General features: G+C 38.9%; 1 protein-coding gene and 1 long non-coding RNA gene across 2 annotated transcripts; one reads left to right on the forward strand and one right to left on the reverse strand.

The window, feature by feature from the left end:
* Nucleotides 1–2,852: 2,852 nt before the first annotated feature.
* On the forward strand, nucleotides 2,853–9,816 carry LOC131331858 (uncharacterized). Its single transcript, XR_009201541.1, has 3 exons — nucleotides 2,853–3,371; nucleotides 9,526–9,683; nucleotides 9,793–9,816. It is a non-coding gene; the product is annotated as an uncharacterized LOC131331858 (long non-coding RNA).
* A 1,815-nt stretch (nucleotides 9,817–11,631) lies between these two features.
* Nucleotides 11,632–14,179, reverse strand: LOC131331859 (subtilisin-like protease). Its single transcript, XM_058365799.1, has one exon. It carries the CDS (start codon nucleotides 14,080–14,082, stop codon nucleotides 11,851–11,853), a length of 2,232 nt encoding a protein of 743 aa, XP_058221782.1. The 5' UTR covers nucleotides 14,083–14,179; the 3' UTR covers nucleotides 11,632–11,850.
* Between the last annotated feature and the right edge of the window lie 11,295 nt (nucleotides 14,180–25,474).

Here is a 25,474-nt window from a genome sequence, read left to right on the forward strand (position 1 = left end):
TAATTAGTTAGTTATCAATCAAACTATTTTACCTATTATCTATTGTGGAAAGAAATTACGATATTAGAATTCGTTTTTTTTCCTACCACATCGTTGTTATCCAAACAAGAGTGAAGAAACAGAGCATTTAGTTTGGAAGTTGGAACGGGACCATTTTAGCCTACACCATTTGTCAAGTCACCTTTGTTGATTATTTCAGATATTTCCACACCAATAAGTCTACAACTACAAACATTTACTCATGCATACATACAAACAAAACAAATATCTCTGACATTACACGCTTAATGTGAGAGATATTATTTGTTTGTTTGTATAGTATGTGTAAGTGTTTGTGTTTGTGGTTGTAGACAGGGACAGAGCTTGTAAGTGGGGGAGTGGCACGTGCCACCCCCGGCCCATTCCAGAAATACCATATATATATATAGGATACAGTAAATATAAATATGTGAAAGTATTTTCACAAAATGTTACCCACTTTGCACTATAAGAAAAATGAAATTTGGTGACAAAAAAGTGGCGACGAAATTTAATTTTGTCGCTGTTTTGACAACTTTCGTGAAGAAATAATTTTGTCACAAATTATACCTATTTAGCGACAGAAAAAATATTTTCGTCACCAAAGGTATCCATTTGGCGACGAAATACAATTTTCGTCGCCGAAAGCTTAAAAAATGTGACAAAATTATTTTTCATCACCAAAGATAATCATTTGGTGACAAAAAATATATTTTGTCACCAAATGGGGCCAATTTAGTAACGAAATATTTTTTTCGTAACCAAATGCTTAACTTTGGTGATGAAAATATTTTTTTCGTCACCAAATGTTAAACTTTGGTGACGAAAAATATTTTCGTCACCATTTTAATGCTTTCGGCGACGAAAAATATATTTTGTCGACAAATGGGTACCTTTGGTGATGAAATTTATAAATTGCACTTTGTCACTAAATATATTTCGGACATAACTCTTTACTAAGAACTCCGATTGAAATAATTTAAATTGAGTTTGAGCAATAACTCAAATGCCTACAACTTTCATGTTTATCAAAATTGCTAATTTTAATGTTTAAAAATTCAAAACTACATTCGAAATATATTTTCATGTTAAACATATATGTTATATATTAGAGAGGAATTTTCAAGTGAGGGATCTCTCATTTTGTTAAAATGAGGAACTTTTATTTCCCGATCAAATTTAAAAATGTGAACCGTTCAATGTGTGCAGAACGTAATTTTAAGGATCTCCGCAAGAAATCAGCAAAAAAAATGACCGGGAAGGGCGTCATCCGAGCAGTTTTTTTTGAATCGTACAATGAAAACTGCTCGGATGAAGCTTTTCCCAGTCATTTTTTTTGCTGATTTCTCACAAGGACCCTTAAAATCACGTTCTGATCACTTTGAGCGGCTCGGATCATCGAAATTCAATCGGGAAGAGGAGTCCCGCATTTTAATAAAATGAGGAATCCCTCACCGGAACCTAACTCATATATTAGATATTCAAATATGTATTGGAAAGTGTGTGTGGTGCAGTTGGTTGAAGCTTGGATGAAAAACTCAGGGGACTTGGGTTTGAAACCCAGCAGGAGCAAGAAAGAGGGATTTTTTTTTATACGAAAACGTCTTTTGCAACAAAAAATTTCGTCACCGAATCAGTGACGAATTTTTTCATTGCCAAAAAGAATAATTTATGACAAAAATTTTCAAAGTCAAAAAGCATAATAGGTGAGGAAAAAAATTTCATCACAAATTATTCACTTTTTGGTGACGAAATATTTTTTTAGCAAAAGGCACAATAGGTGACGAAAAATAGATTTTGTCAACAGGTAGGAATCCTCGACAATCTTTATTCGACAAAATATTTTTCGTAACCTATATCATTTTTGACCAAAAACATGCAATTTGTGACTATTTTCGTTCGTCGCCTAATGTAATTTTTCTTGTAGTTCTGGTTGGTCAAGACGTATGGCATGGAATCTCCCCTTATGGGCACGGGAGTTCGATTCCCTGCTGCAACAGTGTTTTATGTTTTCCTTTGTCTATAAACTCCTTTCAGACCTCTCTCCCTCTCTCTTTCTAAATTTTTGGATTTAATCCCACAATATTTGTAGACCACAAGCTTTTTAATTTTTTCCACTGATTGAAGAGTGGCGTGACCCATTTGGACATTATCTTTTTATCAACATTAGACATTAAATTTCTTCCATAAATTTAGTATTTTTAGACATGTTTCTTTGCGGATAATGATAAGTGTGTGAATTCACACATATGTTGATTTACATATGTGTACAAATAACGAGTTCCTTTAACGAGTTCTTGCAAATATTTTCCAAAAAGTTTGAATTTGTTTGAAGAACAACATATTCTTTTTAGGTTCTCGGGTTTCGCAGGTGGTGTTCTTTATGGAATGGAGGGATTATATTAACCTTTTTGGGTGCCACCTCCATGTTCGAATCTTGGCTTTGCCCCTGATTGTAGATTTATTGATAGTGTAAATAGCACGGGTTCAGTTTTTCTTTCAATCGTAGCACATAGCACGAGAGAAACGAGGATCACCCGTGAAATTAAGGACTTGACTTGCGGTCAAGGTTTCCATTACTTATTTGACAAGATTGGACATTTTTATCATCATAATCAAGGGCGGAGCTACTTGGTGGGGGTGTGGCACATGCCACTCCAGCTTCAGGAATTTCCCCCCCCCCCCCAAAAAAAAAAAAAAGAAGAAGAAGAAGAAGGAGGATTACACGAAAACTGGAAAATATAGATAATGTATGCAAAATGCACACTGAATGTACTTTGCTCCAGGCGGCTAAGTTGTACAATTAAAAATAACTTAAAAATCCACACTAATGAAGAGAATACAAATCTCTAGCCTAATTACCATAGAATACCATTAAAAATAACTTAAACCCACCTTAGATCAGATCAAAACATCACGCCAAAAAAATACATAATTAAAGACAAAATATATTTTGATTTCTTCTTTACAAAAGCTTGCCATTTGCCACTTTTTGATTGCACCCCTTAAAGCCTCCACTTTCAAGTTTTAGCTCTTGAGCAATAAGTTCTGATTTCCCCCCTTTGTACGTTTGTCTCTTGAGCAATACAACTTTCTTACTTTACCTTAACCGTGCAGCCCCTTAACCTTTGCCATGTTTTTCATCTATCAGTTGATTCTCCATTTTGTAACTCCACCTCTTCAATTTTAGAATCCTACAGTCATGTCACTCCTTGCACAAAAGAATCTGTCTCAAACACTCAGCTTTTCATCTAGCTGATGCAACAAAGCTGTGAATCTGATCTGCTACTACACCGGCCAACTCTTCAATAATTGAACTTCCGTTGAGTAATCTTCAATACTCTGGCTTCCTAGTACGTGTATTCTTCTCTTCTTCTGTACATGTATTGTTTTCGTGTATTAGTACATTAACTTTGACATGAAATATATATCTCTGCGATATTTAAATGATGCTTTAAATTTCTACATTTCTTATCAATTTTGTTCTATTTACTATCTTTTGAGAGCATGAATGTTTATTTGATCAATTTTTTGAATTTATTATCTCATAAATTCAATGCATGCATATGGTATCTCTTAGAAAAAAAAAACAGGACACTCTAGGAAATGTGTTGGATACGTATTTGGAGAGTGCCCGAAGAGTGTCGGTGTCCGAGAAGTGTCTAACACCGATACGTGAGCCCGACGAAGTATCCGTACTATATAATATGTGTGTGTGTGTGCAGATATAGAACAAAACAAAGAGCACTGAACAACGATAATATACTTAATCTAACTAAACTTTAAGAACTCATTCTCTTTGACACCCCAATACACAAATTTTCGGAAAATGTAGACACAACATGTTGGGGGACACAGAAAGAATCCCAAGAGTCTTGCAAGGGTATTAGACCCCAAATATTGGGGAAAAAATAGGACACTCTAGGAGAAGTGTTGGACATGTGTCCCGAGAGTATTGGTGTCCAAGAAGTGTCCAACATCAATACGTGAGCTCCGATAAAGTCTCCGTACTGCAAATCTGTGTGTATGTGTGCATATATGGAACAAAACAAACAACACTGAACAAGAATTATATTCTTAATCTAATAGCTTTCTGTAGGAAAAAGTCCCATTTTGTCTTTTCATAGATCTACTACTTAAGTCTTTACTTTCTAACTCAATGCCTTAGGCTTTAGAATATTAAAGTAGTAACAATATTTCGACCAAGTTTTCCTTTACCACTGACTTTTGGTTATTATAAGAAAACTCAGAATTTAATCTATTGCTAATCAACCATTTTGCTCATTTACACTAGGCTAATGATATTTGCCATGTTTTCTGCACTGATCTGATCTAGACAGCTAAAAAATAGACTCAAACTTGGTGATCTTGATATGTAGCTGTAATGTAAACTGTAAAGACCCGTAAATTTATAAAATCCATTGAAATGTTTTATAAGAAATAAAAGGAGGAAATTGATTTGAGTTATTGAGAATTGGGGCTAATGTGATGAAATGTTGCATTTTAGGGGTAAATGTGTGAGGTGTGCATATAAGTGTGTAGGGTGAGAGGCAGGGAATTCATTTTCCCTTCTCTCCATCTCTCGGTCCCTCCCTCTCTCACTCACTCCCACTCAAACTCCACCCAAATCACCCAAAACCCCCCACAAAACAACCTCAAATCCTTCACCCATTCGCATATTTCAGTCCGTATATCGCCGGTTTGAGCTCGGTGGAGGCGTAATCCTTCCGTTTTCAAAGTTTGGAGTTAGGGCTTGGAAAATCATTCAAATTCGTTCTTCAATCTTGAGGTAGGGAGTTCTAACTTTCAATATATGTTTATGACTTGTTTCGTGTAGCTTGATTGGTGTCTTTGATCGTTTTTGTTGTTGTTGTTGAAGTTGTTGTTGTCGAGAAACCCATGAAAATCTGCCGAAATTCTACTCGAACAGCCTCTGTTATCGATACCTTAGCATTTGTTATCGATACCTTTGTGTTCAAAAACCCAGAAAATCACTTGTTATCGATACCATTTGCCATTGTTATCGATACCCTTGTGTCTGGAACCATTTTTGACCAAATGGTATCGATACCTTTGTGTTAGGTATCGATACCTGTTGCTTATCTCCAGCTTTCACTATTTTGCTTCATTTTTTACCGTTTTGGTTCCCAATCAATTCCAACCTACTCTAATACTTTTCGAAAGATATTTTACATGATTACTCGCACCTAATGACTTCGTTGGATGTATCCAAGACCCTAATACTCATTTGATCGTGATTTACGAAAATCGCTTTATAAACCAAAGTTGGATTTGAACGGTACGGACTAGTTGGAAAAAGGATTTCGAAACTTTACGGACACGACAAGAATGTTTCAGGACTCATCGACGGGTGAGTGCCTGGCAGAGGACTTTGGGGTTCTTTAACAAGCCCGGCAGGAGCTATATGCTCATGTTTTATACTTCAGGACCTCCCATCGGGTAAGGTGCCTGGTAGAGGACTTTGGGGTTCTTTAATAAGCCCGGCAGGAGCTTCGGCTCAAGACACTTGTACGAAAAACACTTGGACCCATGGTGCTTGAAAGGTTACTCATTGAGTCATACAGTTAGTACTGAACTGAGTATTGGATTTTGAATTGTCGTTGTTACCCATTCATCAAGACTTGTTACCTTGTTTATCATGTGATCACTCCTACGTTTCATTTGCATACATTGCTAGATTAGAGCTTTCTACTGGGCTAGTGTAGCTCAAACCTTACATTATCTTTCAGGTACTAACCAAGGGCAATAGAATCATGATTGGAGTGCATGGAAGTGAATATTCTTTTGAAAGCTAACATTGAAGGGTTATTTAGCCATCTTTGTAAATCTATTTTTGGAAGATGTCTTTGTAACACTATTTGTAAATCTTTTGACTAAGGAATATTGTAAGTTCTTAACTCTCTTTTGACATTTGGTAATTATGACGATTTGGGCCTCGGAGCCAAGGATGTAACCTCATGGAAACGTTAACCTATTTTGGGGTATCGTACGAATAATTGTGAGATTTTATTTATGTAAATTCATTTATTATTATGTTTAAAATCGAGGGTGTGACATAAACTATTGTGATAGTTGAATAAATGCGAAGAACCACTGAGCCACGACACAAGACTCAATAGAAAGAGTTAGACACATACCATACCCCCAAATGTACAAAAGAGAACAGCAGACTCAACTCAAAAATCACCAATCCTTAAGAAAACAGCCCAAATTAGACACACACGCACAGCAACAGACAGTCAAAAAACCAAAGAGCAGCAATCAAAGAAGCCACAGCTTGCAGAAAAATAAAACAAAGAAAGACCCAAATACTCCACAAATCCCCAACAAAGGGGCAAGCATTATAGTTCAGTTTCTGTTTTCTAGCTCAATGCCTTAAGCTTTAGAATACTAGAGTAGTAATATTATTTGGACCAAGAGCTTTCCCTTTAGCACTGTCTTCTTTCCGATACCTCAACACACAAATTTTCAAAAAAATCGTGGACACAACACGTTGGGGGACACAAAAAGTATCCCAAGAATATTGCAAGGGTGTTAGACTCCAAATGTTGGGAAAAAGTATCATGCTTATGTTACTCATACTGATGGTTTTATTATATATCTTGGACCACTAAGACCCCAGTGCCAATAAAGAGTGGGGAAGGGACGGATTTGAGACTACCAACGTTTCTAGCGCTAATACATAGAGCTGCCAGGTAGTGGATTTTTTAGAAAGAGTGTTTCCTGGTTTTATTAGAGTACAGGTTTTTTCCTCTTCTCTTCTCTATGTGTATTGAATGATAAAATGAATAGAGCCGCGTAGCATGTAGCATAGTGAATGTTGAAAGCTTTGCACACCGTTCTAATTCTTAATGAGGCGACAAGAGTCTTCTCCGAATAGTTGCTTCGCCTTCAAACCTCGCCTTCCAATAAGGTTGAAACACCCCAAGCATAGGGCTAGGTCGTCGATAGCATAATATCCGAAAGTCCGGGATCGTACCCACAGAGAATCGAAATATAGCTAGTTTGGATTGTAGGTTTTATATGGAGGATTGTGGCGTTTAAGACGGCCAACTTAGTTTTGCTTTGAAACGATGAAAATTGCCAAGCAAAAGACTAGGATAACGCTTAATAAACTAAAAGGAGGCAAGTCTGGGGATCGTCTAACCCCTGACTTAAGCCGTTACCGGTTCTCAATTATAACTCAGGCGAGAGTCACGACCGCGTGCTCACGCCCGGAGGATTTAACTGTAAAAGACTACATTTATTGGAAGATGTGATTAACCGGAATTAAATCAACCTATTTTTGCTAATGTATCTAACACATAGGGGGCCACGAGCCCTCAATATGTCGCTTGCCAAGACCACTTGACTAAACTTCATACCAAGGAGTTAACACGCCTCGCTTAGACCAAAAAGGCTAGGTTAATGAAATTTCGAAAACCAAGATTTTAAGCCCGAAGGTTTGAGAACCAAATAACCACCTAAGTCCTCGGGAAAGATTACCCCGAGACTTGGCCTATCAACTACTCACACATAGCTAAAGCATGGAAGAAAGCATAAAAACGAAACATGACTTTTAACCGATAAAAACGAAAACAAACTTGATATTATAAAAGATCTAGTCCGTAGGAACAACTTTAATAAACGAGAAATTAACAAACGAGAATTACTTACTTGAGTTCTTAAAGAAATAACTTGAAAAACTTAAAAGACCATTAATGGAGGAAAAATAAAAGCTATTAAAGATCTAGATACAAAAGGGAGAGAGGAGACCCCTATTTATACACAATGGGTTCTTCTCTCCTCAAATATCTAAAAACATACTATAAAAGGCAAGTATTCCATAAATGGAAAGCCCAAAAAGTAGCAAAATATCTGGTCGAAGGCTCTCCGTATCGATACAGAATAAGCAAAGTATCAATACCACATCGTTAAGCTAAAAAGGCCAATCTCCCGTAACAATCCCGTATCGATACAGATTATGGCCGTATCGATACGGGGAGCTCTACTTGGAAAAGTAACAAACGCGTATCGATACACCTTAAATCCATATCGATACAGAATGCTTATCTCTGGTTCTTCAAGCCAGCCTCCCAATCTTGACACCTGACGACCGTTGGCTTGCCCGATGCTCCTCGCCTTCGTTCTTTGGTCACTTTGGCACAAGTTCCACCGAGCGATGATTCTTGAATTAACTTGGGGGTTGACTTTGCACTCAAAATACGCCTTTTAAGGGCGTTTTGCCTGAAACACTGAACAAACTACCTTACGAGCAATATTGACTAAAAACGACAATAATAGCTAAAAGCACTTCTAACTAACGGACTTAAGCACCACGATCAAACAATCTTAGATGCGTATCAATAGTCTAGGGGGACATCCTCAAAGGCAGCACTCAAAATGGGTATGCCTGGGTTGGAATGAATCTAGAACTAAACTGAACTGAACTAGGAAAGAACAGAACTTCAACCACCTCAAGTGAAACCTTCAAGCTTTTTCAGGCTGTCCATCATCATACTTGTGTTGTGACGCTGGTTTTGAACGTCAAGAGTTAGGAAAAACAACCTGCACCTCAAGTTGATCCTTCACTCTGAGTTGGGGAAGGCAGTCAAGTAAGTTAATCGTATGCTACAATTATCGAAGTAGTTTTTTCCACTTTGGAAATATTCCCTGCAAGAAAACATAACTATAAGAATAGAAGTATTCCCTGCTATACACAATGGCCATGTGGTATCATCTTTTCCAACAATTGCGATAATACATTTTTTCCCAGTTGATGATCTAGAATGAGATCATATATGTTTGCAACAAACTTTTTTTGTGAGCGCGTATCATTCATGTCATGATAATTTAGGCACTATTCTAGGTACTGGTCATATTTCCTGCTCTGGTTGGTATCATTGGCCCCGGAAAGTAGCTCATATCTTTCACATGCCCTACTCAATTCTGCAGATATTTTCAAATTTTCCCAATCAGATTACATCATCCATTATAACAAACTCATCGTCACCATAGATTATATTTTAGTTACAGCTCTATACAAGAATCAACAACATGCACTCACTGATATAATAGTGCCCTGACTGCCGCTTAGAGCCAAGATGCATTCACCAGTTAAAGATCCATGCAATTCAAAATCAGTCCATGCATGTAGCATCTCTTTATACTATGCATGTTTAACTAGACTACACATATCTGCTACATTTTCAGTGCTGATCTCTTTTACACTGAGAGCCACCTTAGGCACATGTTGCAGTGCATTAGCAAACTATCAATAAGCATAACTTAGCTATTCCATTGATCCATACTGAAAGGTTTTGCATATGGTATCTATTTTGTTTAGATAGTCATGATTTGTAGGCCTTCTACAGACTAAAATATTTTATTAAATTCCTGAGATAATATGCATATAAGATAATGTCTATTTTAACAAACTTGATCCATTTCAACCTAAAATTGTGTTCAGAATACCCTTAACATTGCTTTCATACTCTTCATATGCAGACACATTACCTAAATGTCCAAGGCATAGCAAAGGTCACCGATTTCGCTCAAAGCTTCTACTACCTGACTTGCTCAATCTGCAAGAGAGCAACAAATGCATACGAAAATGGAGACTTTTGGTGCAACTACTGTGCCAAAAAAGTACCAGCCCTGACAAAGTAAAAAACCTTCTCCTATACCTTCATGCAATTTGTAATTCAAAACAAAAACCACACCATCCCTACACAACTAACACACACTACTAAATAAAATCTTCCTAATTTGTAGGATCAAATTCAATATCCAGATCACTATAACTTTGAAAAGAACTACAAGACTTTTCTCACTTTTAACTCGCAATGCAATGGCGGGATATTCTAAAAAGAGGCATTTCAAAAGTCTTCGGTTTAAGGAAAAAGAAATGCCCTTAGAGAGCTTTTTTTGCTTATAAAGCGAAGAAAGGAGTCTTCATCTGCACGTAAGAAAAGGGAGAATCTTCATGGACTGGCTTTGTTGAGGTCGCGAAAGTCCATGCACATGCGAACTCTGCCATCCTTTTTCGGGACAGTAACTATGTTGGCTAACCATTCGGGGTATTCCGTCACTACAAGAAATCCTGCCTTTAGCTGCTTCTCTACTTCTTTTATTCTCAACGTTTTTTATTCCTCATTCTCCTCAGTTTCTGCTTGACTGGCTTGGCATTAGGATACAAAGGGATTGTATGATCAAATACTTGGTCAAACTAATGCATATGACTTCTGCTACGAGCAACTACATGTAGAATATTAAAAACGACCACAAATAGATCTCCACAACAGGCACGACGGCGTGCTTTGCACACTGCCCTGCATCTAGTCAATCAAAGTATTTTACCTATCATCAATTGTGGTAGGGAAATATGATCTTAGAAATCATTTCCACTTCATTTTTTAGTACATATAATTTTCACAAAAGATGAGATTGGGTTTCGCTTGGCTTCGAATCGAAACTGGGTTTGAGACCACACAGTACTTTATCACTCCTTATCACTATCACTATCAACAATTGAGAATCCTACTACACATGAGTTTTCTTTTCTTTCATTTTTTTCCTATCGGTCACATCGTTGTTATCCAAACAAGAGTGAACATATAGAGCATTTTGTTTGTGGTTGTAGATTTATTGGTGGTGTAAATCGCCATGCATAACACGGGTTTATTTTTTAGTACATATAATTTTCACAAAAGATAAGATTGGGTTTCGCTTGGCTTCGAACCGAAACTGAGTTCGAGACCACACAGTACCTTATCACTATCAATATCAACAACTGAGAACCCTACTGCACATGAGTTTTCCCTTCTTTCGTTTTTTTTCCTACCACATCGGTGTTATCCAAACAAGAGTGAAGACACAGAGCATTTTGTTTGGAAGTTGAAACGGGACCATTTTAGCCTGGACCATTTGTCAAGCCACATTTGTTGATTATTGCAGATATTTTCACACCAATAAGTCTACAACCACCTCACGCTTAATGTGAGAGATATTGTTTGTTTGTTTATATGTATAAGTGTTTGTTATTGTAATTTATTGGTAGTGTAAATGGCTGTGCACCAACCGCAAAATGACATCAGCTCCACCGAATAAGTCCACCGCAGCAGGCTTCACAGGATTCGATAGGATCTCGTCAAATTCAGTTCCCAGATTCACCTCATTATTACTACTCCTATGGAGGGCTGTTGGCCTTTGAAGCTTGAACTACACAGCAGGAAAAGATACCCTACTACCAGACTCACATTGTACAATGGGTCATTTAGAGACCAAAACTCTATATTGAGGAAAGATTTTTATAATTTATTGCTTTTTTTTAAATTTTTTTTATATTTTATGAAGGAATTTTGAAGGAATCCATTGTCTTTTTGGAAATTTGAAGCTTTTGGGTCTTTAAAAAAGACGATTAGACTCTCCAAGATTCTTGATAAAGTACAAAAAGTTGAAGAAAAGATGAGATAAATTACGAAATCTCCCACCAATATAGAAATTTGGTCTCTAAAATGAAGATATAAAACTTGATTCAAGACGCTCTAATGAATCATCACTATGCGGCTAAAACTAAATTGAATGAGCGTAGTCTCTTAAAAGTGTTTAAAATACAAAAATAATAAAAATACTTTTTTTATGACAAAGTACAAAGAGAAAAAATACTAACACTGCACCAGGAAGTGTTACATAGAGGAAACAAGCTAAACTTATCACTATACTCTTTACACATTTCTCTCTCTCTCGTAGCAATTGAACACACACACACAAACACATGGCCCCACTCACATGCAAATATCACAAGACAATATTATCCTCTACAACAGTTCCTCACACCAGCTTAACGGAAATCGGGCTTTTAACAACGTATTTGTTGTTAACTGATGCCCAGCGAAAAAATCCGTCGACATAGGCCGCTAGGGCCGGGCCGGTTGAGCGGCTAAATGTCACTTTGTAAGTTAATTCCTGGTTCACCTCTGAGAACTCGAGCGTCTCAGGGTCAACAGTCACGGTAACACCCACTGGTTGAACAATGACAGAGCGGTAAGAAAAACCACCGGCCGGCCCGACATTTCTCACTGTCCTTGTATACGTCTGATCAGTATAACCCAGAGTGATGGCAAAAGATGGATAATTTAGATCCGCTTCAGGTATGCTTCCTACCTCCGTGCAGTTCACTTTGCTTTTTGTAATGATCCCAACCTGTTGGTCACTGTAATTCAAACCACACAAGTAAGGTATGTAATCATCCGGTTTAATATCATAAACAAGTCCTGGATCAGTGGCTTTTGACGGGTTGACATGGCCTGAACCGGTAGCAAACAGGTCCGCGGGCAGCATCCTTTCGTCGACAATGGGCTTCTGGTCGAGGTTTAGCGAATCTGCGGTGGTCATGATTGCGGATTTTATAGCCGCTGGCGACCAGTCCGGGTGCACGCTCTTGACCAAGGCAGCAATACCGCTAAGGTGAGGACAAGACATGGAGGTGCCAGAAATCATGTTAAAGATCGATTTCGTCTTATCGGTCTTGTTTTCGACAGAGAATGGCCAGGCAGCTAGAATGTTCACTCCGGGCCCGATGATGTCGGGTTTTAAGATGCCCGGGCTTGCGAGGTTCGGGCCTCTAGATGAGAAATAACTAACCATAGGTGCTGTTTTGCCTCCAATGAAGGTTCCCTTGAATGCGATTGTGGCCATGGGAGTAGCTGTCGAATTCATGTACTCTAGGATCTTTACTCCGGCAGCGTAGCTCAGATATGTTGCGGGTAGATTATGAGCGGCGTCTAGCTCAATAGTATACCCTTGTATCTCTTGGTTCATGAGAATCATGGCGGCACCGCCTGCATCCTTCACAGTAACTCCCGCCATATCGCCACCCACCACGCACAAAACTACCTTTCCTTTGACGTCGGTGTTGTCCAGAGATCCCGCCCCGCACAAAGCAGAGTCCGGACTGTTTGCTCCGGCGTAAACAAGTGGCAACAAGGTTGCAGGAAAATCAGTGGGCTGGTACAAGGACTCGCCGTCGCATTCCTCGTTGTTTCCTAGTACGACCGTGGCTCTTATGCTTCTGTCTATGGTGCTTGCACCAACTGTGAGAATCCACGGAGCTCCGTTAAATAACAAACCGTTGATTGGACCTTCGTTACCGGCTGAGCAACTGACGAAAATGCCCTTCTGTGTGGCACCGAATGCGCCCAACGCAACGCTGTCTTTATAGAAAGGCATGGAGCCGTTCCCAACCCCAAGGGAGAGAGAGAGAATGTCGACACCATCCTCCACTGCGGCGTCCATTGCGGCCAAAATGACAGATTCAAGTCTCGAAGATTTGCCAGAGATTTTGTACATGGCCAAGTGGGCAAGGGGCGCCATCCCGGAGGCTGTGCCGTTGGCCTGTCCAAACACATTTGCACCACTGACAAAGTTTCCGGCAGCTGTGCTGGAGGTGTGGGTCCCATGTAAGACTTCATCGATCGGAGGCAAGTTATCGCCCCCGAAGCTCCTTGCTCCAATGAGTTTTTTGTTGCACGCCTTCCCCTCAAAATCGCACTTCCCTTTCCATTTAGCAGGCGGAGGCGACATTCCCTCGTCGTTAAACGATGGATGATCCGGGGTGATTCCGCTGTCCAAAAGCCCGATAATTACTTCCTTCCCATAGTTTGCGCCCAGCCAGACCCCTAAATTTTGTTGCAGCCCCAAGAAGCTGGGGCTGTGAGTTGTGTGTAAAGTACACACTTTTTGGGGCCAAGCCGACACGAACCCGTCCATCTTTTCCATGGCCTTAACTTCCTCCGCGGACAATCTGGCTGCGAATCCGTTAACGACGTTATGATAGGTATAATCCATGCGGGAAGCTGAGGGCAAAAATGAGTTGTAATATGCTTTGACAGCTTCACGACCAAAGGCTTCTTGTTTGTCTGGAACATTTACAAGGACAATGTAGGTTTCTAAAGTGCTTTGCTCTTTCGAAACTTGGCTCGTAAATAGGGTTTTTACTGTCTCACCCATGGTGGGGTAAGAATTGAAGATGCAAATGAGGGTGAGAATCAGCATTAAAGCCATGCTTATAGAACAAGAAAAAAGAAGTTCTCCACACTTGAGTAATAAAAAAAGAAGTAGAAAGCACTGACTGGTTTATGTAAGTGCTTTCGGTAATCATGTACTTATATAGCATTGTGAGAAAATGACTTTTAAGGGCGGGTGTTTTTGCCTTTGGACTTAATTTGTACTCCCTCCCTCCGAAAAATGATAACAATTTATGGAACTCGTGTCATTTTTTATCGCTTTTATATCTTTCAATCTATATTGTTTTTCATGGTTTGAAAATTATGTATAATAGAACTAATCGAAAATTATGTACAAGACTCATATTGCATATTTTTTTGAGATCTATATTAAAAAATATAAAGAATTAAAATTGATATGTAACGCCCCGAAAATTCGGAGACATTAATAAACATTTCAAAGATTATTTTCACAAAAGAATTTCATAGATTTACTATGTCACAAATTCAAAAGCATATGTCATTATATTACAACCATTTCGAATAAATCAAAATATTACAATTTTCAAATAAACTTAGAAGCTTTCAAAATAAAGTTGACTTAAATTAATCAGAGCGACTATGTGCGCGGAAACCGAGGTTTTCAGCTTCTTCCTCAATAGGATTGAACTCTATCCAATCATACGACACTTCTGTTCCGTCTTCGGTACCTGGCGTTCGAGTCACCAGGGCAACATAGTACCGTGAGCGATGACGCTCAATAGCCAAAACCCACCCGAACCCATAACTTACAAGCAACAAGATATATAATAGGAATGCAATAAAAATAACATCAGAAGATAACAAATCCATTATTTCATCACTATTCTTTAACCTAAGTGAAATCTCAGATCTTATCCACAGATCCGTTCCTACCCATAACCTTTGGCACAAACACTGGTGTGGTCCGACTCCCCTTTTCCAGATCCGGATGAAAGATACCTAAGTTATATACCTGGGTATCTCATCCGCAACCATAAGTTCGGATAAAACTTCACCGGCAACGCTCAAGCGCCGTCTAGGCCGGGTTGAACTTCACCGGCAACGCTCAAGCGCCGTCTAGCCCGGGTTGTGACGCAAGCACAATGCCACCCTTATGTCCCGTCCCAACATCCGAGAGCCGACCACCACCATGCCGTACCCAGGGTTCCGTAAACCAACAATTCACAAATTCACCACCAATCAAACTCTAACAATTCAAACCCCGGATTCCTTGTCCGGAATCACAATCACAGCTTATCACATTATCCATTTTCCTTTAAACTTACTTTCACGTCTAATATGTTAAATCCGCACATCGCAACCAATCCCGGGAACCTATTTGGCCAATCTATCAATACAATAACATTTCACACAATTCAATATTTTTTTTTTTACGAACATGCTAACAATAATTAATTCTACGATAATAACAAAACATGCGATAAAACAAATCATGTAGTAAAATTAATTATGCAATTAAAACAAATCAAGTAATTCTTTTTATTTTCTCTTATCCTTTTCACAACTAAAATCTACGTTTACTATTAATCATCTTGGAGTATCGCCAGTATCAAAATAATTCATGATCACAATGAAACTAGGATTTAATCGAAACTAAATAACTTGGGGTTTATAGTATTAACCTTTAATACTCAAGGTTCAATTTATAAACTTCTCTAACTTGAGGGCTAAACTGTAATTAATCTAAAACAATTTTATGAAAGAAAGCAGTAGCCATGGCCAACAGACACCGCGGCCATGGATTTCGGAAAATCCAGCGGGTTTCGGCCGGCTTACAAGCGGCAACGTCGGGTTCGATTATTTTCATACCGAAATACGAAACAATCAATATGGAACATAAAATATATTTAGGGAGGTGAGTTCGGACTACCTCTCGTTCGGCAAACGGTTAGGGCGGAGAGGTTCGGTGGCGGGTCGGAGCGACGGCAGAGCTCGTCGGTGGTAGTAGTGTGTACGGCAGTGGAGGTGCGGCATTGGTGCTCGGCAGTGCCGATACGAACTGATTTTCAATGCATTCTCCGGGGCTGTTAAGGAACTGAAATGCAGCAGGTTTCGGGGCGGGAACGGGCTATTTCTGTGGCTATTTGGGACTGGCTTTGGGAGCAAATTTTCCGGGCTGCTTCGGAGCCGATCCGAGGTTGAAAAGGGCTATTCTCTGGCTGGTTCTGGAGCTGTTTCGGTGACTGAAAAAGGCTATTTTCTGAAGCTAAAAATAGAGGTTGAAATGGTGGCTGGAGGTGGCGGTGATGATGGTGACCGAAGGTGGTGACCGTCTCTCTCTCTCTCCTCTGTCGAGAATGGGTTCGGGGAAAAATGGGTTCTATTTCTTTGTAGAGAATGGGGTGGCAGCTATAAGGTGAGTTTGGTTAAGAACCCTTGGCCAAAAACAAAATAGGATCGGGGCTTTAATTTAAGGGTTAAAAGAGAATACTACTCTTAAGTGTTGTCACACTTTGATTGGCTAAGAGAAAAAGAAATTTGCAGACAAGGATGGAAGAAATTTATACATTACTTGGCCGGGTAAAATTGTTTAGGTAAAATGATTCAGTGCACACACATACACACAATAAGGAATTTACTCGTCGGACACGTATGCGCACACAATTGATTATGGAATAAAAATTTTCATGTGACGACATAAATAATTTTTCGCATTTAATAAACTAACGAGCAAAAATAATATTTTTGTTTTGATGATTTTTGTTATTTATTAAAAATACCGGGTCTTTACAGATACGATTATCAAAAATTGACATCCAATTTAGGCCGGAGAGAGTAATATTTTGTATTAAAGAACAAAAAGGCGAATAAATTTTTTTTGATCAGCAAAGAAGAATTTCTATATCTTAAAAAATGAAAAAGGCGAATAAACTTGTGTTAGTTAAAGATCACACATGTGGATAAGTTTGGACATTCAATGATCCTGTTGATTTTGTACTATCTAATAATAATAATGTAAAGAGTCTTTTAATTAGACTAACTTTAACGAATTTAACATATGCTCGTTTAATGTCGTTAGCTAGTAAGTTAATAAAAAAAATTGAACCTATTTCCTAAAAATCTATTGGATGGATAGTTGCTTAATTTGTAAAATTGCAGATTATTTGCAAATTAAGAGATGAGGTTAGATGATCGATTGTGGGTGCTAATGAGTATAAATCATACATATCCCATTTTATATAGCTAATACGTTCCAGTAAAGGAAATATAGTTCTACATTGTTTGAGAGTGTGTGTTCATTTAATAACACTTGAGAGCTCTGTCCTCCTTGCCAATTAATTTTAAGATAGATACAAAATTCTATTGATGATCACTTAATGTTAGCTGCCCCAACCTTCTCCTCCTTGATTATACAGGAGCAAAACCCTCTCCTCCCGTCACCGGAAAAGGCCATGGGAGACCCTTGGAGGAGGGGAGGGGAAGAAGCTAGGAAGGGCGCCAGCAGAGGAAACCTAAGAGATGCTTTAGAGATTGAGAGATATTGTCAATCGTAATGGTAAGTCATCCCAACGGACCCGGGGACCCTGCCGAGCGGCACCCCTGCCGAGCGGGTGCCGAGCGGCCAATCCGGCCGTTCATCTCGGAATCAACGGCCCGAATCGAAACATCTTTTTCCTTTTCTTTTTCTTTTTTTTTAAATCCGTTCGGTACCTTTACATCCGGGCCATCCAAAACACTTTTGGACGGCCGAGATGCGCTCGGCACCGCTGCCAAGCACCTCTGCTTGGCAGCATCTCCCAATCCCATCCGAATATGCAACGATTATATTTGGGTTCCGGGTGGATTTGGGTTTTGCGGGTCCGGTACTGTCGGACGGGTTTTTTTTGGGCCTATTTGTATATTTGGCTTTGTTGTATATTTAGGTTCCGGGTGTGCTTGATTTGTATCGGGAAATGACAGACGGGTCCCATTTTTTTGTTAGGGTTCCTTGCCAACCCTTTTTTGTTATGCTATCCTATCTTGACCTTTTTTAAAAATGCTTTTAATATTTTGCTCTTGTCACTTTTTATACCCCATAATTTCTTACCTCTTCGAAGAATTCACACTATTTTGCAGAATTCACATCTTTATACAGAATTCACATCTATTCACAAGAATTTACACTCCAGAGAATTCATATCAATTTACAGAATTCACACATTTGCAAAATTCTTGGGGATGTGAATATTGTAGATGAGGTGTGAATTCTACAAACAATTGTGAATTCTGCTCCCAAATTACACAATTCACACAGCTGCTGATTAAATTAAATGAGTGCGCAACACGCATCAAGGCACGCGGGGTAGTAAAAAAGAAGATGAACAAGAAATCCCTCCTGTTCCTAATCTCTTCATCACTAAACAAACATTTTTCCCTGTCGGCGTTTAATCACCATCAAAGGAAAAAAAATTCAAACAATACATACACCACTCTGCCAAATTACAGAAATCATTCCCTTTCAAAAAAAAAAAAAAAAATACACAAATCATTCGTTCCTTTCAAAAATCAGTAGAGCTCACTGATTAGTCGACTCAGCACCCAATCAACTCGGCGAACAACAATAAGCACAGATCCATACCAAAAAACTCGATCGGTTCAAAGCAACCTAGCTAGTGAAAGAATCAAACCAAACAACGTGGAACAACAGTAAATACTTGACGTACACTGTTCAAGTTCCACGTTGATTATCAGTTGAAACGGTCCATAGCAGTCCACTGTATAGCCTTCAGTTGAGTTGATTTCCATGGAGATGTTTGATGATGGCGACAGACTTGCCGAAGACAAGCCGATCGATGACGCCGCCGACGCAAGAGGAGTGGCAGATCGAGGAGGCGGAAGAGAACGTGCATGGCTGACGGGGTGTTTGAGGGGATGAAAACTCTCGTTTTTGACACACGTACGCCGAGCACGGCGCGGATGCGTTTGCAGGCGTTGGTTGGTTGAGTACGGACGTGCCAAGATTTGTAGCACCTAGCTTCGGATGACGATTGCCATGAAACGTGACTTCTTAACTTGTAAGGTGATTGCGTGTGATCCAACGGGTAATGATTACAAAGAGGTTCATGATTTGCCACACAGTTGTGGACTTAAAATTTTCTTAGTCGTAGGAAATGGAACGTAAATCGGAAACTTTATTCTACTGAAATAATAAAATAATACAAGAAAAGTAAAATTCAAATTACTAGAAGGAGTGAGTTCGAATGGGTTTGAGTACGAGGTACTCGACAGTCTATTTTGTTGAAAATAGAAAAGTGTTTTAAAGCTCTGGGCATTAATTGATATATTGAACCCATTTTTCTTCTCTTAAACTTGTATTTATAGACAAATTAACACTAACCGTTCCAAGTCCGGATGAAACTTCCTGCCATCCCAACAAACTGCAAAGTGTCCTCCCACGTTGGCCTTCCTTTCGTTCATACTAGCGGTTACAAGCAGTTCACAGCAGTTGAGTTAGATCATGGGGTTATGTAGCAATTTCCCATTACTGATTTTCCTCCACTGCACGTGTAAACCAAGCATAATGGGGTCATTGTGACAAAGTCAAATAGCCTTCCATTTTGATTCTAGAAGAATTTCATAACTACTCCAAATTAGGATTTCCTCCGGTAACCGAAAAATAAAATATGGGCCAAGTTTCAAGACTAAAATTAATTGGGTCTTAATCCAAATTACAAAATTAGTGGCCCATTAATTTTCAGCCCGAGAAACTAATGAATATCGGTCCAATTTAATTAATACTAAATTAATTGGCTCTCCAGTGTTAGTTCAAGATTTGGTGCAAAAAACGGGTATAAACATTACCCTCATATATGCCTTGATTCTTTACTTTTAGGATCAAGGCGTGTATATAAAAAAAATATTTTTAGGATCCAAACAGACCTTGAATCTTGTTTTAACATACCTTCTTTTACTTGCCTTGCCTATGGACTTGGTAGGCATTAGGCATTTTTCATGTTACCTTTAGACCTTTGACAATATGAGATCTGTCTTTAGGCTTGAACCACAAAAGACTAAACAAAAAGGTTTAGAAATACGTTGAAAGGCCTGAACTTCTTCTTGGAATACTTAGAAATGTGGTTCATGCCTAGAGAAAGAACTTAAAGAGCCTTCAAATCAGCAAAAAGGTCTGTTTACACCAATATGAAACCTGTGTCCAAACTTGGTTGTATAGAAGCCTTAATATCATGAAAAGGCTAGACAAGAATTAAAAATATAGTAGAAGGCTTGAACCTCTGCTTGGAACTTTCAAGCCTGCTCAATGAAATGAAAAGACCTTCACCTCAGCGGAAAATGCTTAGAAAAACTTTGATAGGGCCTATTCAATGACTGATAGGCCTTGGCCGAACATTTTAGAGATGTTTGTTCGGCCTTTAAAGGACTTTTCATTGACTACTTAGCCTTTTTAACAACCACGATGTTTTTGCGTAAGCCAAGTGAATAAGACCTGCTTTTGATGTGCCTCATAAATCCAATGCAAGCATAGTTCCATAACTTTAAGGCCTACAGTTGGCCTATGCTTGTAATGCCTTTTGGCAATTTGGACAATGCCAAAAAGGCATTCATTAACAGGGAGATGAGAGGGATCTCCGATTACAAATGAATCATGATCAAGCCCCGGATTGTTGTCGGTTTCCTCATCTTCATTCAATTCCTCTTGTTCTAGAACGGGTGCAACATGCAATTCAGGCTTGGCCTCAAGGCTAATGGCAGGACTAGATCATTCTTGACTTGTTTCATTGATCTGCTCACCGCCCAGGAGTGAATCTACGTGTGGCAGCTCTTTAGACACTTGAAAAAGCTTCTGAGAGGAGAGAATGGGCTGATCTTGCCTCATAATTGGATTTTCCATGTTCTAGCTTATTCTAGGTTTGAAATCTTGCTCCCTTTGCATTGAAACAGACCTATCTTTTTGCTCCTCTAGGCATAGAAATCGGTTATTATCCAAAAGTTTTTGGAACACTCTTGAATGTTGGCTATTGCGCGCAGACCTGAGACCGTTGTTGTAATCATTCTGATGTTTATCGTCCAAGCCTTGACACTGTTCGAGAATCCTTAAAGGGCTGAACTGAGACTCCTGCCCCTCGAGTCAAAGTCCTTATCCTCATTGCCCCCCGAGTGTAGGATTGTTGGAAGCTTGAAGGCCTTGTGTGCTTGCTAGAAGCTTGCTGAAACTCTTGCCTCCCAAGTCCAATTCCTTGGCCTCTTTGCCCCCCAAGTGTAGGGCTTTCAGAAGTTAAAGACTAAGAGAAGCCTAAAGGCCTAGAGTGCTTGCTAGAAGCTTGCTTAGAGACATTCAGGCCTGAAGTTTGGCCTAAAGTGCTAAATTGTGATATCTGTGGTGGAAGATGAGTTGACTTCATGTCTTTGATGGCCTTTTGGAGTTGATTAGACATTCTTTAACCTTACGCAAACATGCATCCAAGGGATCAATGAACTCCTGTGAGAGTTCTTCATCGGATGCAACGGTACATGATTGAGTGCTTATATTTTCTTCACTTTACCCTCATAGGTCTGAGTAAGAGGATTATCAATCCCACCATTTGGGAATTCATGTTGTTCGGGTAGGTCTGAATACATAATGCTTGAATAGCTACTTGACTTGGCCCTAAATAGACTGTTTACCTCATAGCGTAATTGGCGATCCTTCTCTTCCAGCTTGTCAACTTCATTTTCAAGCCCTCGAATTTTATCGTTGTAGCTATTTTGTGCGTCAAGAAACCAATCTTCCATAGGATTGAGTTGACGCCTCTCACAATCAAGGCGATAGATTTTGTCTTCAAGTTCGTTGACCTTATTATCGTGCCAACGAATTTCTTTTTTACATCGCCGAATCTCAACATCCAATTCAACGTATCGAATTGACATGCGAATGAATTAGCGTAATACCCCCTTGAAACGACTAGGGTCCCACCGGACGTGCCAATGAAAACTCTCATTTTTGACACACGTATGCCGAGCAAGGCGCGGATGCATTTGCAAGAGTTGGTTGGTTGAGTGCGGGCGTGCCAAGACTTTTACCACCTAACTTCGGATGACGATTGTCGTGAATCGTGACTTCTAACTGTAAGTCGATTGCGTGTGATCCAAAGGTGTCACGACCCTATCCCAAAAGTTGTTTAAATGATAGGATTATCGTGACCGGCTAGTGGATCTAACCTCCACCCGATGTCTCTTTTCTCAGTCAAAGAGATGCAAAGACTGTAAAATTAAAAAATGCGAAAGTATTATTGACATGAAAACAACATCAAAGCCTTAAAGATTCAAAATCTTTACAACATAATGTGACTTTACATTAAACAAGGAGTAGTCAATTCCCAACTTTAAAGTTCTTAAAACGTTGACTAAATACTTGCTCTACATATCCCTCAGGCAACAACATTTTTCCTTTCTACTTGGCAACACCTGTAGGAAAATAATTAATTTTCATAAGTCTACAGCTCGTGTGAGATGTAGTACGAGAGTTATAAGTTTTACTATGGAAATAACATTCATAAGCTTCTTTGACATAACTTATCATAACTTTCTCATAATTTCATAAGAAGAGAATGCATAACATCATCATCACATAATCTTATGATGCTCATCGAACAGCTAAACATGAATAGGGGAGCGAGCTGTCCAAAAAAAAAAAACCAAGTGAGCCTTCGTGGGAATCAATGGTATTCGACGTGCTTAGATGCTCAATCCAAACACCCGTTTTTTCATATATACATATATATACGAAAAATAGAGTGTTTGAGTCAAGTATTCTACACACATCGGATGCCGTTGATTCCCGCGTTGGCCCTATCGTTTTTTTTTATAGAATTTTTGGACGGCTCGGATCGGCCATCCGGTGGCCAGGGACTGCCCGGCACGGCCATCGGTACGATTTCGGTGCTGGACCGTCTGTCCCTATAGGTTTTCCGGTTTATAAAACAATAGTCTAAGACCATCCACAGTGGTATATATAATCAAAAAAAGATAACCAAAAGTTGACACATCAGCTTTTGATTATTCACTTAAGAGGTTGTTAAGTTTAACAATGTTAAGCTTCACTATGGTCACTTCTAGTCCATAACCAAAATATGAGGTCCACTACAATTTCACTCTCTCTCCCCCTCTGTTTCCCGTAATTCACTTTCCTCCATGTACGTTTTTTATGGGTTAAAATATATCGATTCCCTTTCTTAATTTTGGAAAAAAAAATCGGTGACTTCCTTCCCTCCTATTATGATTTCTTTTTGCTTTTTTTTTTTTTTTTGGGGGGGGGGGTTAGAAACAGAAAAGAATAGTGAAACATTTTAATCCGGCAACGATGGGTTGAATAGTAGATGATCGAGAGATATTAGCTTCACTTTTGAAGGAAAAGAAAGATAAATAATTTGTTGGCGAAGTGAAAAAGATATAAAGTAGACGAAAAAACTTGGCTACATAAAATTTTTATTCTTTAATTTGATTTTTTTAACCAAAAAAAAAAGGAGAGTAGGCGAAGAAGAGAAGAAGAAAATACCATTTGAAACACGTGTGTATACAAATTTTGGAACTAGTTAACTTATGTGGAGTAGAATCCACAAATTTTGATTATTGAAAAAGATTGCTAGTTTTGATTATCCAAAGCCCAAAATTTGATTATTTCTAAGGATGTTGCTAAGTTTGATTATACCATTGTGAGCAATTTTTTGCACCAACATTATTAACTTTAAAAACAATTGACATTTGATTATACCACTGTGGATGACCTAATAGGACTTTAATTGAATGGAGTTTACCATAATTCTGATTGCTATAATTTAACAAATACTAAAACAAACAGACTTAGGTATCTCAGTATCTAATCACATATATACATTTCACATGCATGTATCACATACTCAGTGCCCACACATAGCACATACACGCACAACTCACACGCCAGTCCTTCACTGTATGCAACTCGGACAGCAGCGGCACTGCAACTGCTATTCCTACTTCTGATTCCCTCCAAGAAAAGAGAGGGGAAAAAGGTGAGGGAGAAGGTCCGGTCATGGCCACCGCCACATGCGGTGGTCCGCGAGAGACGGGGAGAGAGGTTAATTACCCTCTAATTTCCGGCAGCGCACAGAAGGAATCGAAAGTCGGTTGAATCAGAGGAGGGGTGCACGAACTGCTCCTCTATCTTTTCCTTCACCGTTTCCCCTTCTCTCTTCTAGCTGTTTCTTCTCTTTTTCTTTTTATTTACTATTAACAGTTTATGTACTCCTCCTACTGTTTCTGCATCTCTTTATTTTCTAACATATTTTGTTTTATGTAAAGTTTAATTGTACTCCTGGGTGAATTATATACATGTATTTCGGTGGCTGAAGTTGAAACAGGACCCAACTTTCCTTTCCAAAGGACACCTGTGATTCCTATGTCACCCCAACGTGGCAACGTGACACGTAGCATTGCGCACCCATTTGTTGTAATTTCTGTCCGAACGCATTTGAATTTCAGTCTCCGAAAAATCTCAAAAATCCAACATAGACTAATTAAAATATTTAGATCATTAAGGTATCGTTCGCTTCTTACAGAAAAGTATTGAACCCTTAAAATTATATCATGCTATCCTCGTGTCTTAAAAATGTCGACTGGAAATATTTCTTTAACCTTAATCATATTTCTTTTAAAATACCGTAACCTACTTAGCATCACGGTCGTGCATTTTGAGAAACTGGGCTTTACAAAAGGGTAATGATCACAAGGAGGTTCGTGGTTTGCCACATGATTGTAGACTTAAAATTTCATAATCGTATAGGAAATGGAATGTAAATCATAAACTTTATTACACCGGAATAATAAAGTGGTACAAGAAAAATAAAATTCAAACTACTTAAAAAAGTGAGTTCAAATGGATTTGAGTACGAGGTACTCGATAGTCTACTTTACTGAAAATAGAAAAGTGTTTTGAAGTGCTGCGTTTTGATTGGTGTTAGACCCGTTTTTCTTCTCTTAAACTAGTATTTATAGACGAACACTAAACCATTCCAAGTCCGGATGAAATTTCCTGTCTTCCCCACAAGCTACCAAGTCATGTCCTCCCATGTTGGTTTTTTTTTCGTTCATACTAGCGGTTACAAGCAGTTCACAGCAGTTGAGTTAGATCATGGGGTTATGTAGCAATTTCCCATTACTGATTTTTCTCCACTGCAAGTGTAAATCAAGCATAATGGGGCCATTTTGACAAAGTCAAATAGCCTTCCATTTTGATTCTAGAAGAATTCTATAACTGTTCCAATTTAGGATTTCCTTCAGTAACCGAAAAATAAAACATGGCCCAAGTTTCAAGACTAAAATTAATTGGGTCTTGGTCCAAATTACAAAATTAATGTGGCCCATTAATTTTCAGCCCGAGAAACTAATGAATATCGGCCCAATTTAATTAATACTAAATTAAATGACCTTTCAGTACTGGTTCGAGATTTGGTGCA

Source organism: Rhododendron vialii, chromosome 7a, assembly GCF_030253575.1.
Source record: "Rhododendron vialii isolate Sample 1 chromosome 7a, ASM3025357v1".
NCBI classification, from domain to species: domain Eukaryota; kingdom Viridiplantae; phylum Streptophyta; class Magnoliopsida; order Ericales; family Ericaceae; genus Rhododendron; species Rhododendron vialii.